The sequence below is a fragment of the Pundamilia nyererei genome, unplaced genomic scaffold (genome assembly GCF_000239375.1).
Source record: "Pundamilia nyererei isolate P.nyererei 1_Seehausen unplaced genomic scaffold, PunNye1.0 scaffold00050, whole genome shotgun sequence".
Lineage (NCBI taxonomy): Eukaryota > Metazoa > Chordata > Actinopteri > Cichliformes > Cichlidae > Pundamilia > Pundamilia nyererei.
The window spans coordinates 3,161,235-3,174,023 of NW_005187451.1; the positions used below are offsets into that span (position 1 = coordinate 3,161,235).

At 42.5% G+C, this 12,789-nt stretch overlaps 1 protein-coding gene across 4 annotated transcripts in view; it reads left to right on the forward strand.

Moving 5' to 3' along the window:
* The first annotated feature begins 1,764 nt into the window (after positions 1 to 1,764).
* Positions 1,765 to 12,789, forward strand: part of LOC102196053 (pleckstrin homology domain-containing family A member 5) — a 160,467-nt gene continuing 149,442 nt past the window's right edge. For all 4 annotated transcript variants that reach the window (XM_005733217.2, XM_005733219.2, XM_005733218.2 and 1 more), the window contains exons 1-3: positions 1,765 to 1,929; positions 2,056 to 2,132; positions 2,830 to 2,887. In XM_005733217.2, coding sequence (XP_005733274.1) covers positions 1,838 to 1,929; positions 2,056 to 2,132; positions 2,830 to 2,887 — 227 coding nt within the window. In that variant the 5' untranslated portion in view covers positions 1,765 to 1,837. The remainder of the gene's footprint in view (positions 1,930 to 2,055; positions 2,133 to 2,829; positions 2,888 to 12,789) is intronic.

Sequence of the window (12,789 nt, forward strand, 5' to 3'; positions counted from 1 at the left end):
GTATACACATTCAGTAATATGCATACTCTTATATTGTACATATATTTATTCATATAATTCTCAGATTTAGCCATTCTTATATTTGCCTGTTCTTATGTTATTGTACTTTGCACACCTCTGTTGCTTGTGAAGCTCGCACACAAGAATTTCACTCGCATGTACCAGTGTACCTGCACATGTGACAATAAAAGTGATTTGATTTCATGTTCAAGGTTTTACACGCTCCCATCCAGTTTTCATCTTATATTCTCGCGTCATTGTTTTCATAGTTGGTTCATTCCCAGTTTAGGTTTCAGTTTAGTTTCACCTCACCTTGTTTTTCTGTTTTTTGTGTATCTCCGTACCAAAGGCTCGCTTTTTGTGTAAACCTCTGTTCATCTCTTGCGTGTCTGCATTTGGGTCCGCACCACAAACACACCTGCGGCTTAGCCGTGACAAATTTCAAACATTTGATAAGGTGTATATGCTCTTTTTGAATAAAATATGGATTTATGAGACTTGCAAATCATTACATTTTGCTTTGATTTACATTTCACACGCAGTGGGAAGGTTTGCCCATATTTTCCAGCTGAAGGAACAAGCTGCTGCTGCAGCTCAGTGCTGGTTCTGATAAAAAGGTGTCACAGGGTATCACAGTTTGTTTGTGGGGCTGCACAGCCAAAACCTGTCAGTGTGCCCATAATGACTGTGACAACAATGAGCATCAGAAGTGGACCATCAAGCAAAGGAGGAAGATGGCCTGTTCTGATGAATCATGTTTGCTTTTTTCACGTGGATGGCCGGGAGCTTGTGTCACGTGCTTAGGAAACACAGTCTGATGCTCTGGAAACCTCGGGTCCTGCCACCCATGTGGATATTACTGTAGGCGCCAGATATCTACTTTATATTTGGATTTACAATTAATTTCATGTTTGGTTTGTAATTCATAGATGCTTGTGAGTTACATAATTGATATTTTCAGGATTAATACATTTGAACATTTAGGTTATGTTTTCGTAAGGTAATGATACGGCCCTGTTTGTGATAAGAATCAAAAGAGGTGCCCATCACTTTAAGCATGTAAGTGCAATGGCAGCATGAAAACCTTTGTGGTTTGGGAAGAGGAGGAGCATGGCCGGAGAGGTTAGGAGTACACAGGTTGTTCTGGATAAATGTCTTGTTTTTTGGAACGTTTATGCTTATTTAAGAAGGAGTTTATTGTGAAGTCTTTAGTTAGTAATAAATAAAAAAATCTTCAAGTCACAATTCAACTGGAAACATTTCCTTTTAGAAACCAGGAACACCCGTCAGCCACAGACTCCCTTTTTGAACATTTCCCTACATGCACCACCTAAATGTTGCTGCAGACCATGTGCACCCTTTCATGGAAACGGTCTTTTTCCTTGGCTTCTTTCACAGTAGTATTATAATCATGCCTGATTGGTATGAGTTCAACCCCATTTGCCATAATGGTGAAAAAACAATAATTCACAGGGAACGTGTTGATCTGCAGAGAAGGGCCGACCTAAGTGGAAATAAAGTTTATCATATACGAAAGAAGAAGAAACAGTGTCAATATTATCTGAATTTATTTGGTGCATTGTGAAAAGCTCGTGTACGGAACAGATGAAGCTACGTGTTATCTGGAACGTTCACCGGCACCAGTTTAGTCGCACGGCTGCCAAAAACGAGCCCATCGGTTCCCCAGGCTTGTGACAAAATCGTTGCTTGCATCTTTATCTTTTCTGCGCGTTCGCGCATTTCCTTGAGGCGTGCACAGGATGAAGTGCGCGCGCGCTTGGCACGGAGCCGCGCACTCCAGCCCATACCCGTAGTAAAGCAAAGCTCCAAACTAGACATGGCGGCGGATCCTCAGCCGGACTGGCTCTCCTGCCTTCCCTCTTCTTGGAGTTATGGGGTGACTCGGGATGGACGCATATTCTTCATTAAGTAAATATGACGCGGATACACGGATTTATGGATACCTACTGCTTTTTTCTCCGACGCATTCTTGTTTGGGTTTTTTTTTCGGGTTCTCTGTTCACCTCTCCCTCCCCCGTTTTCTTTCACCAACAGCGAAGAAGCAAAGAGTACAACCTGGTTGCATCCAGTTACAGGAGAAGCTGTCATCACGGGGCACAGAAAAACCCCAGGTAATACAGGATGTGTTTTTTCTACATTCCTGCGAAAATCCGTGCACGCACGCACGCACGCACGCATCGCCTAGAAAAGGTTATGTGCGCGTCACGGTGGGAAAAAAGGGGCGACAAGTTGCGGGGAGAGCGTGAAAGACGACGGGGGTAGATTTCTTCTCTGCAGCAAAGCAACAGTCGCCCCTCTCCGCTGTCGGACCGTTGCGCACGGCGTCCCCCCGCCATCCCCACCCCACTTACTCCACCTGGACACTTTGCGACACACTTTTTAAAAGTTATGTCACGTAGGCTTTTGCCGATTTCCAAGCGGATTCCCTGCAGTGACATTTGATACATACCCCGCTTTGCTGCAGAAACCCAGTATTTCCAGTCACCACGGCTGATTATAGAACAATGCGCTGCGGCTTGTGCGTCAGCTCAGAGACGATATTGCCCCCAAATTTGCACATCTGCCGTGGGGAGGTTTTTATTGGGTGCATGCACATCAATGGTGTATTCCACCAGCGTGATACTGAGCAGGCAGACGCACACAAAATGATAAATTCTGCAGGAGGGAGGGGGCGGGATTGATTAAAAAGGGCGCAATCCAAACGAGATATTATGCTAGAAAAAGTGTGTTGCTGTTTGATTCGCTGTCTCTGTCACCGTTCCTTATGTTCCTGCTGTCTTGTGTTGTTTTTCTTTCCCTCCCTCACAGATTTACCAACAGGATGGGAGGAAGGATATACATTTGAGGGAGCTCGCTGCTTCATCAAGTGAGTTGGAATGTGTGGCATGGAAAAAACATAGATAGGAAGACACTGATGGATGCAGAGAGGGATGGAGACGGGTTGGGTGGCTTGTCTTGGGCAGTGGGGTGCTGCTTTGTGTGCTTGGTAAGCTCTGAGATTCCCTCCCCTCTTCCCACCTCTTGGCCTGTCTGCTCCTTTGGAGGAATTCCCAAATCCTTCTGTTTAGCGGCCCTGTAATGTGCACACACATCCTTACCCACACATGTAGAAAACTGATGTGACTGAACAGCTCTTCGCCTCTGTCTCATAAACACACTCTCTCCAGTGAAGGGATTTACCCAAGAACAAGTCTGTACTGTTAGTGAGGCACAAGTTTGACAAGCAAGGGTGACTCAGATGCTGCTCCACTGCTTAACAGGCTCTACTTGTTGGTGTGCTGTGTGTCTGTTGTGTATGTGTGCACCCACTCCAGGTTTATAACCAACTTCAGCAACCTGTGAGCTTTTTGCACACACATGTTAGTTTTTTGGTGTGACTGTCTGGCAGCTCTCTGATCACCACAGATACACTTTGATTTTCTTCCACCTATTTTCACACTGACTTTTACTGGAGCTGCTGGTGCAGCTTTACTGGAGCTGCTGGTGCTATCTGTGGATATTTTGAAAGCAGCAGCTGACACATGCAGTGAGCTAATATAGCCATTCTATAAATAGACCAAACCTGGTGCTCATTTGTATGTATACATGCATGCAGAGTGTACCCAAACACATCTTCAGTGTATTAATGCATGCACATGGACATGTAAACCTGCAAGCACAGTTGCATGTGTTAAGCATTACATGCTTGCACAGTTGGATAACTGCAAATGCAGCCAGAGCATTTTAAAGAGGTTGGTATTAGATCAGGACACATTCAGAGGCAGTACAGAGAGACATGAGTGTGTGATGGTGCTTGAGTTGTTTTTCACATGATAGGAAAGAAAAGAACTCGTGCATATATTCTGGCTTTCGTTGTTTCTTGGGGAGGGCACACGTCTCTAATGTTTTCTGATTACTTACTGACGTTTCGTTTGCTTTTCAAGCTGGTTTTTGATACATGCAGCCAAAAGTGTTTATCTAAAACATGGCTCGCTGTGACGAGTGCTACTGATCATTGTAATGGAATCACTACATTGGTACCATCATACTCTAAGTATTATCTTTTGTTTGAATTAGCTCCTGTTGTGTCGTTCACCAGTTGGACCATCTGCAAAATAGTGAAACAATCTAAAGAGTCAAAAAGATGGTAAATGGACTTGTTCTTCTCTACTCTACCTGAGCACTCAACACACTTTATACAACTGGCCTCATTCACCACCTAATCATACAAGCACTTTGTTCTATGCTTTTTCTGCTGACGTGCTTTCACACACACACTCCAGTGGATGTACCGGAGAGCAACTTGGAGTTAATATCTTACCCATTTGGCATGCAGACTGGAGCAGCCAGAGATCAACAGACACTAACTCAGGACAGTGGGACACAGACTCCGATATCTTCAGCTACCTTTCTCATATTTGGCACACAACAAGAAGCAGTCCATGTGGGGAGCATTTTTCACAGCCTATAAATGCCGTGGCCCACCTGGCTAAAGTTGACCACAGCTGGAGCATTTTTTCCCTCAGTTCCATTTTATTTATACAGCACCAAATGACAAGTCGCCTCAAGGTACTTTGCTTTGCAAGGTAGACCCTACAATAATACATACAGGTCCATTGAATAACTTAACCTAATTGTAAACTATAAACAAGTTTAAAAAAAGATTAAAGAATGAAGCAAATGGTGTAACTTACTATTGTTTTACCTGTTTGGCTGAGATCTGTCCAATTATGTATACTAATTAAGGACTGCCCCAGCTTAGCTTAGGTCACGCTATGCTTTATTTAAACAAACACTGAACATTTAGTTACCAGGACAATGCAGCAAATTGTGTGTACCGATATAGCCGTACTGAGCAGGTGACAGGAGGAGGCAAAGTGGTCAAAGTTGGTCATCTCTGGAGACTGAATGATGCCAGTTCAAATGTGAAGTAAGGTATTGGCAAATTGTAAGTAGCCCGTCTAGCTGGTGGGTGCTCTGATAACTCAACAGTGTGATTTATTTTTTTGTTTGTTTTGTTAGAGGACAAAATAAGTAGTGATTACAGGTGGAAAAGCTCATTTGGATATTAGGCCATAAAAAGCAACTTCTGTGCTGTCCTCGAAGTGGCGTGCTCGGCTGAAGGCGAACATTCATGCTGCCACATTCACAGGCTTGAATACAATGAGAAGCATTTGACACAGAGCAGTCACACTAAAGGACACTGCATCATCACCACTTCTTGAAACCCCCCCACATTCCTCTCAAATTCCTCTTCGGTCATTTTTCTATTAGTCCATTATTGGGAGTGTTTTCTCGCAGCTCACGCCTCATCAGTGGCGTTGAAGGGCATTTCTGCTCCCTGAGTTTGTGATGGTAGGTTATTTGTCCTCAGGCTGAGCTTTTCAGGGTCAGAAACCTCCTGCTTGGGTTAATCTCCAAGTTTCCATTTTGAATGTGTTTATGTCCTCATATTTATAATTTAACTCAGTTAGGAATTCTTTAAGCCTGAGGTAGAGACATGTTGGATTGCCTGGAAACAAAGTCCCTCCCGTATAAATAACCCTAAATACTTTTATTTGCTTACTTGCATCTTATTTTGGCAGTACTATCAGCTGGGATTAACTTCCGGTTGGAGTTGTGATGCTATTATTTTGAAGAAATGACTTCCTGTATAACTGTTGTCGGTGCAGTTTGGCAACAGTCGGGGAGGTTGGAGGGAGTGTTGTAACGGAGCTTGTGGAAGTTTATCTTGTCATTAGCAGCCCCGTTGATGAGGCACAAATTTGTGGTTATAAGTAAATAAGTACATGTTTAAATATTGTGCATGACAGAAACTGTACATTTGTTATGTAGAAGGTTAAGTTATTTTATGTTGTAAAGGTTTAAAGTTGTAAGAGTATAGATTTTAACTTTATTTTCTATTTTAGGCTTTTTCACCTTCATTGTGGGGAGTTTTCTACAAACAGTTTGGAACCACAATGACTGAAAGTCTGCAAACCTCGAGCAGAATATGAGGCAAGCCTCTGGCTTTACTCTCTGCTCAGACTCAGTCAAATGCTACAAAACTAAATGGACAGTACTACACTGTAAATATCTTTATTAATCAGCTATGTACCACAGGCCTTCAAGCTGGCTGTAGTTACACCTTTACTCAAAAAGCATCTCTAGACCCAGCAGTCTTAGCTAATTATAGGCCAATCTCCAACCTTCCTTTATATCAAACATCCTTGAAAGAAGACAAGCAAAAAACAGAACAGAGCATCTGCAGAGGCTTATTTGAAGAGTTTCAGTCAGGTTTCAGAGCTCATCACAGCACAGAAACAGCTTTAGTGAAGGTTACAAATGATCTTCTTATGGCCTCTGACAGTGGACTCATCTCTGTGCTTCTCCTGCTAGACCTCAGTGCAGCGTTCGATACTGTCGACCATAATATCCTATCCGGTCTTTAAATCTGATGTGAGTACTTGTCTGGGCCCAAACTCCGCTTCAGGTCCCAAAGTCAAACGAACACTGCGACATCAATGAGAGTTAAAAACTGTCTAAATTCTTTCATCTGTAATAAAATGTTCAGCGTTGCTGCTTTACCAGGTGTAACAATTAAGCTTAACATCCAGGCATCCATGAAAACAGGATTTATTAAATTTAACAGAGTTAGAAGTTAGCAGGAAGTTAGCTCGCTAGCTTCCACCTAAACATGATATAGCATGTTCTGACTGAGAGATTAATGAAAAATTCAAACGTACAGCTCTGCTATCACTTCCAATATAAATGAAGACAGAAAACTAAACAGCAGTGACGTTTGTAGGGTTACTGAAGTTGGGCTAGCTGGTATATAAAGGTGCTACGTGATCGCTAGCGAGGCAGCTATGTTAGCATAGCATAAACAGTGAAGCTGGAGGATGAACGTGTCCCAGTTAGGTAGGTACTAAACAGTACCTGGTACTATCGCCTAATTGAAAACTGTCATGCTGGTACTAATGGAAAAGGGCTAAGTTTTCTATGTGAGTGCTTTCTGTCTAACACACTCGTACTCCAGTGGATGCGTCGGAGAGCAATTTGCTCAAGGATATTTGGCTTGTAGACTGGAGCAGCCGGGCATCAAACCACCAACCTTTCAGTCAGCAGATGACCTACTCGACCTCCTGGGCTACAGCAACCCTCCCTACTGGGTGCTGCACTGAGGTCTTTCAGGAAAAATACAGCAACATAGTGGAGTTTGTGCTTAAATCCTTGTTTGTTCCTGCGTGGAAAGTCCACACAAGTCCAGATTTCCGAGGACGGGAGGACACAGCTTGCGGCCTCGGGGGCCTGTCACCTCGGGGGCCCGTCACCTTGGGGGCCCGCCACCTCTGGGGCCCGTCACCTCGGGGGCCCGTCACCTTCAGCTGAATTCTATGATACTTCTAAAGTATAATTTCACCAAATTATACCGTTCAGTCGTAATGAATAACCTGGACACTCATGTCACCATTAGGTTTTTGCAGTGCAAGTTTAATTCACAGTATTTTAGTGCATCTGCAGCAATCATGGTAACCATGGACACTGTGTGGATGCATCGATGTAGGTCAGACTCTGTGAAGTACCCCTCATGTCTCTTTGAAAGTAAAAAGAGGTCATTCATCATCTTGTGGAACTAGTTTTACAGCATGATCTTACTGGAAAATTGCAAAATAAATGGAAACCTGTTGAGGATGGTGTGCGCTCACAGTCAGCTATCCTGTGTGTGGTGAGTTCGTTCATCCCCTTCTCCTGTTTGTCTCCCACTTTGCTACTGCAATCTTAGAGAGATTTTTGCACTTCTATAAATTGTGAAATGTGGTTGTAATTATGCATAGCATGTGTGAGTGCAAGCACGTCTTTTTTTTAAAGATTGTTTTTCTGTCTAATCTTTACTCTCAAACCCTTAAACACCAGCAAGTCTGCAGCTGAGAGAAAAACGGGTCCACATTACCGATGCACGCTATTTTTTCCAAGTACCGTCTCTTGGTGTCCGGGGGCAACCGGTCTCGATACAGTCCTTTGACTTTTGAGCTGATTTTAAGCATGGTTCTGGCAGTCGTCCTTCCAACACAGTGTGTTTGTTTTGATTCGTGGCCTTCTCAAATGGCGCCGCGCTCCCACAATGCATTGCGGCGTTACGTCAACGCCAAATCCCGAGCAGTCCCCCAGGTGCCCAGATGGTGGTGGTGGGTGTAGCAGTAGGAAGGGGTGCAGGGGATGAATCAAACCTATTAAAAACGGATTCAGTTCATTTTCTCCACTGCCATGTCCGTCGTCGTTCCTTACGGCGTTTTTATGCTTGCTGCTTCACTTGTGTCGTGGGTGGTGCGTGTTGACATATCACATTCTGTGTCATGAGATACAATCTTTGTGGCATGTCGGCCAATCGCACAGCTCTTACTTTTGTAATTTTGTGCATTGCATCGCGGTCGTCGGGTTGGCTGAACAGACGAGTGCGATCATGTGGGTTTTTACCTCCATCGTAATGATGATTAGCACAGAAGGTCAGAGACACACAGACGCACACAGAGAGATGTTGCAACTGAAAACTCAAGCTTTCAAACAGTTGATTAATGAAATATATAAATAATTAATTAAATGTCTTAATAATTAAATATATGTTTATTTCATTTTGGCACTCGAGGCCCTCCATACCACAAGACTAAGCATCAGGGTTTCAAATGAACTACAGTTCTGTCTGGGTCTTTGGTTGATTATTAAGCTGGAGTGAAAGCTCCTCTTGAAAGCTCCCCTGTGCTTCGAGGATTCTGACTTTAGCATGAGTTGGGAGTGTTGACTCATTCAAACATAATCTTCCAGGTTTCACTAAGGCAGAGTAAACCAGTTTATTAATTATTAATTCATGTACTAACAGAGACTTCCAGGAGTCAGACCTAACATATAATCCACATGTCACTGTTTTACTCCTTGGTACAGTTGTGGACACTATATTTTTCTTTTGTTGTGATTTTAGTGTTTAAATTTCTTTTTGTTGATTTTTGGAGAAAACACAGTCTCTAAGGGGATGTGGTTTTGGGGGGATAACATTTATAGAAATGAGAGCCGCTCCATCCAAAGTGGGATAGACCCTGTCTCTCCCAACAAGACCAGAAATTCTTCCAAGTATTTATACAGCCCACATCTTTTTTTTTTGGACTTTTTGGACAGCAGTTTAAGGAGAACATGAGGCTAACATGTCACTGCTGGTCAGACTGGAGAGGGTTCAGAGAATAGTACAGTAAGACATTGTTTTAGCAAATTCACAAAACGATTTAACTATTTTAATGTATCAGGTGTCGTTACTGCCGACGTGAACTGTAATTGTATGGAATTTACCATCATCCTTTCACGTTTCGCTGGAAGATAATTCACTGTGGTTGCTGCTGTCTGTAACTTCATATCTCAAAATGGAATCACAAATAAGAGTTTGTTCCAAAACGGGAAAGGCAATTAGAGACATGAACTGGTTGTTTGTTTGCCGGAGATTTCTGTTTAGAAATTTCTACGTCCATGTGCCCAAGCTGCATCCATTGGCGTGTATGAATGTTAGAAACCATTTAGGAAGAAAAAAGTGCACATATGAATGGGTGAATAAGGCGAGTGTGCAGGTAGAGCAATGAGCCTGGCTCATGTAAATGTAGTTGGCATCAGTCTCTGAGCAGACATTCATGTGCTCATCCATAGAGACTTTACATTACATTGGACCAACTTCACATGCACCTGCAGGCAAACGTCAAAGAACTAATGGAAATGATTACTAGGGCCTGTTGTCTCTAAATGTCTGTGTGTTTAGTCAAGTTTAGTCAATAGTAATCAGTGGAAACATCAGATGCACTTGTGTTTACTGTCGGTAGTCAAATCTTTCCGCATTTTACAGAGATAAACATTAGGGTAGGACAGGATGGAGGAACTGAATGAAAGAGAATCGGAGAGTCTAACCTGGAGCTGACATCACAGTGTCGTAGTTATGTCTGGCCACTGTTGCTGCCAGTTTCCTCCTCCTTTCCTGATCCTCTCTCTTTCCCTCTACTATGTCTGTGTGTTGTTGGTTTGACTTGGCAGAGGATCAGTGCTTTGGGAAGGATACAAAATAAACAGAGTAACACAAACTAATCTTCCCTGCTGCTCTCCCACCAGAAAACACAACTTCATGCATGCAGCAGCTTATTCTAAGTAAAACTTCATGACTTTCAATAAGACAGTGAACATGTGCCGTTCTCAGCGTGTAGGCGACACAGGTTTGGACTTGTGTGTGATTAAAGTGCAAATTAAGTGTAACAAACAAGCTGGACTGTGTCCTAATGAGTAGCCATGCTACTGGGTTGTTGTTGTTGTTGTTGTTGTTGTTGTTGTTGTTGTTGTTTTTAATCAGTGAGATATTATGTTTATTCATTGAGTTTGCTGTTTGGTCCTGGCAGCTTACAGGTTATGTTCCCACGAGTCATTTCCACCTGTTAGAGGAATCTAACGGCTGCGACGCGTTAATGTGTGCAGAACCAGTTTTTCACAATTATGTGAGAAAAGAGTGTGTGTGGTTTGAGTAAGCAGTAGGGCTGCTTTTCTGTTTGACACCAGCAAGCTTTCAGTTTTTGCATCGACTGCAAACTGCACACAAAATGTGCCTAAGGAAAGCCTTTTATTGGCTGAACTGTTGGGGCAAAATATTTACTTATTAAAACATTTAATATGAGCAAAGAATATTGAACATTACTGTAAAGTATATGACAAATGTTTTAAGGTTCTCTTCTGTGTTGCAAAAAACCCAAACAAACAAAGACCAGTCGTCTCAGTTTTCCACAATCCAGACAAACACTTGTTGTCCTTTGATGAAATTGTTGCCCACAGCAAGTTTTTTTCGATATTTACAAATGAGAGATTTTATTAGAACACAGCAAAACTAGTCCTTGTCCATTTCTGGCCCATCAACTCGAAGAAATGATGGTGAAAGATTGTCAGGGAAGGGGCCTGATTTCTAAAATGTATAATGAACTGGTGGCTGCCTCTCCAGAAACGTCAGCAAAGAAGCTCGAGTTCTGGAGAGAGGACTTACAGGAGAAATATTCATATTAATAAGAAATATTAGAGATGCATTTAGAACCAAAACTTTTTCTGCTGGTTATTTATCCAGCTGTCACATAAGGGCTGCTGGTGGCCAACAGAGTGATTGCAGTTGCTTGGAAAGAGGTGGATCGACCAAGGATAGAATGGATTTCAGAATTAACATCAACTCTGAGCTTAGAAAAGATCACCACGCAGGGGAGACTTGCCCCGGTTGGTGGAAAATTTGGGGATGATGTTTATTGCTTGGTATTGAATGACTACTTTCTAATGTACGTGTAACCTGCGAGTGTGAGTCATATATGGTGGGAGTCGCACACAGCCCCCTTTATGGTGATATATGCACTATTGCAGTATGTGTAGTTTGTAGTGTAAGTTCAGCATCTTGTTTACGTTTTAATGGTCGTGTACAGGTGTTATGTTTGAAGATAAATAAACACACTGTTGGAAGAAAAATCCGTTTTCCATATAGTTTTGTTGTTTATCATAGTTAATATTATATTACAGAGATTAATAGATGTAGTAATTACATTTTCCATTTTAGCCATCAGCAAGTTTTGGTCCACCACGATTGGTCAGACGGTCCACTTGATTTGTGCGATTCCTCAATGCGATGTTAGAGCTGAGCAAGCTGTCCGTCTCCATCACTTCTTCTGTTCAACGAGGTGCATGAGAGCACAGCGAACGTAAGGTAGGTCGGTTGTGTTGAGAGATTAGATTGGCCAATACAATGTCAGTAATGAAAAATTAACAAATGGCTGGTGCCGGTACTTGTAGGGTCGATGCAAAGTGGACTTTCAAGCCGGCCTATAGCTTCTAAAATTATATCGACAAGGAAAAAACCAAAAGTATATCGGCCACAAGTGCATGCAATGAGCAAATGCCCGGTACGCCAGATCTGCAGTCCAGAAAAGGTCACGGCTGAGTGATTTTATGATACGAATGAGAAGTTGTGTACTAACTAAGTTTGTAAAATTAATGGGGCTGTATTGCTACTGCCAACAAGGGCTTAAGTAAACTTCTGTCACGACATGAAATGTGTACGGTCCCTGTTGTCTGCCAGTGACATAGACATTGTGAAATGTTACAGCACAGCTGCTTTCATGTTTTGTATGAAAGAATAGGAACAAAGACTGGTGACAGGCCATGAAGGGGATCTGATGGCGTCTGAGTGAAGGAGAGAAGCGTAATTAAAATGTCTGTAACAACAAAAATACCTTTTAAGTTTATGCAGGTGAGAGGAACAGAAACTGAGGGCTTCATGCTCATGATTTTGGGTTATGGGATCTCATTCATTAGCACTGTTACTTCTTTGGTGACCTCTCTGTTCAAAAGTGTGTCTGTAAAATATTGTTTACTGCAGGATGAACAGGTTAGCAAGCTGTACTCTGGTGGATTTACAGTAAAGAGCAGTGTGTTGGACAGGTTCAATTCAATTTAGTGTTATTTATACAGCACCAAACCACAACAACAGCAGCCTCAAGGCACTTCATATTGTAAAGTAAAGACACTATAGTATTACAGAGAAAAACCCAACAATCATACGACCCCCTATGAGCAAGCACTTTGGCGACAGTGGGAAGGAAAAACTCCCTTTTAACAGGAAGAGGAAGTTGAGGGGAGGAAGACAAAGCAAAGACCCGCTGTGGAAGAGAGGCAGAGATTAATATTTACTAGTAATTAAATGCAGAGGGGTCTATTAACAAACACATGAGTGAAGAAGAAACACCCAGTGCATCATGGGAATCC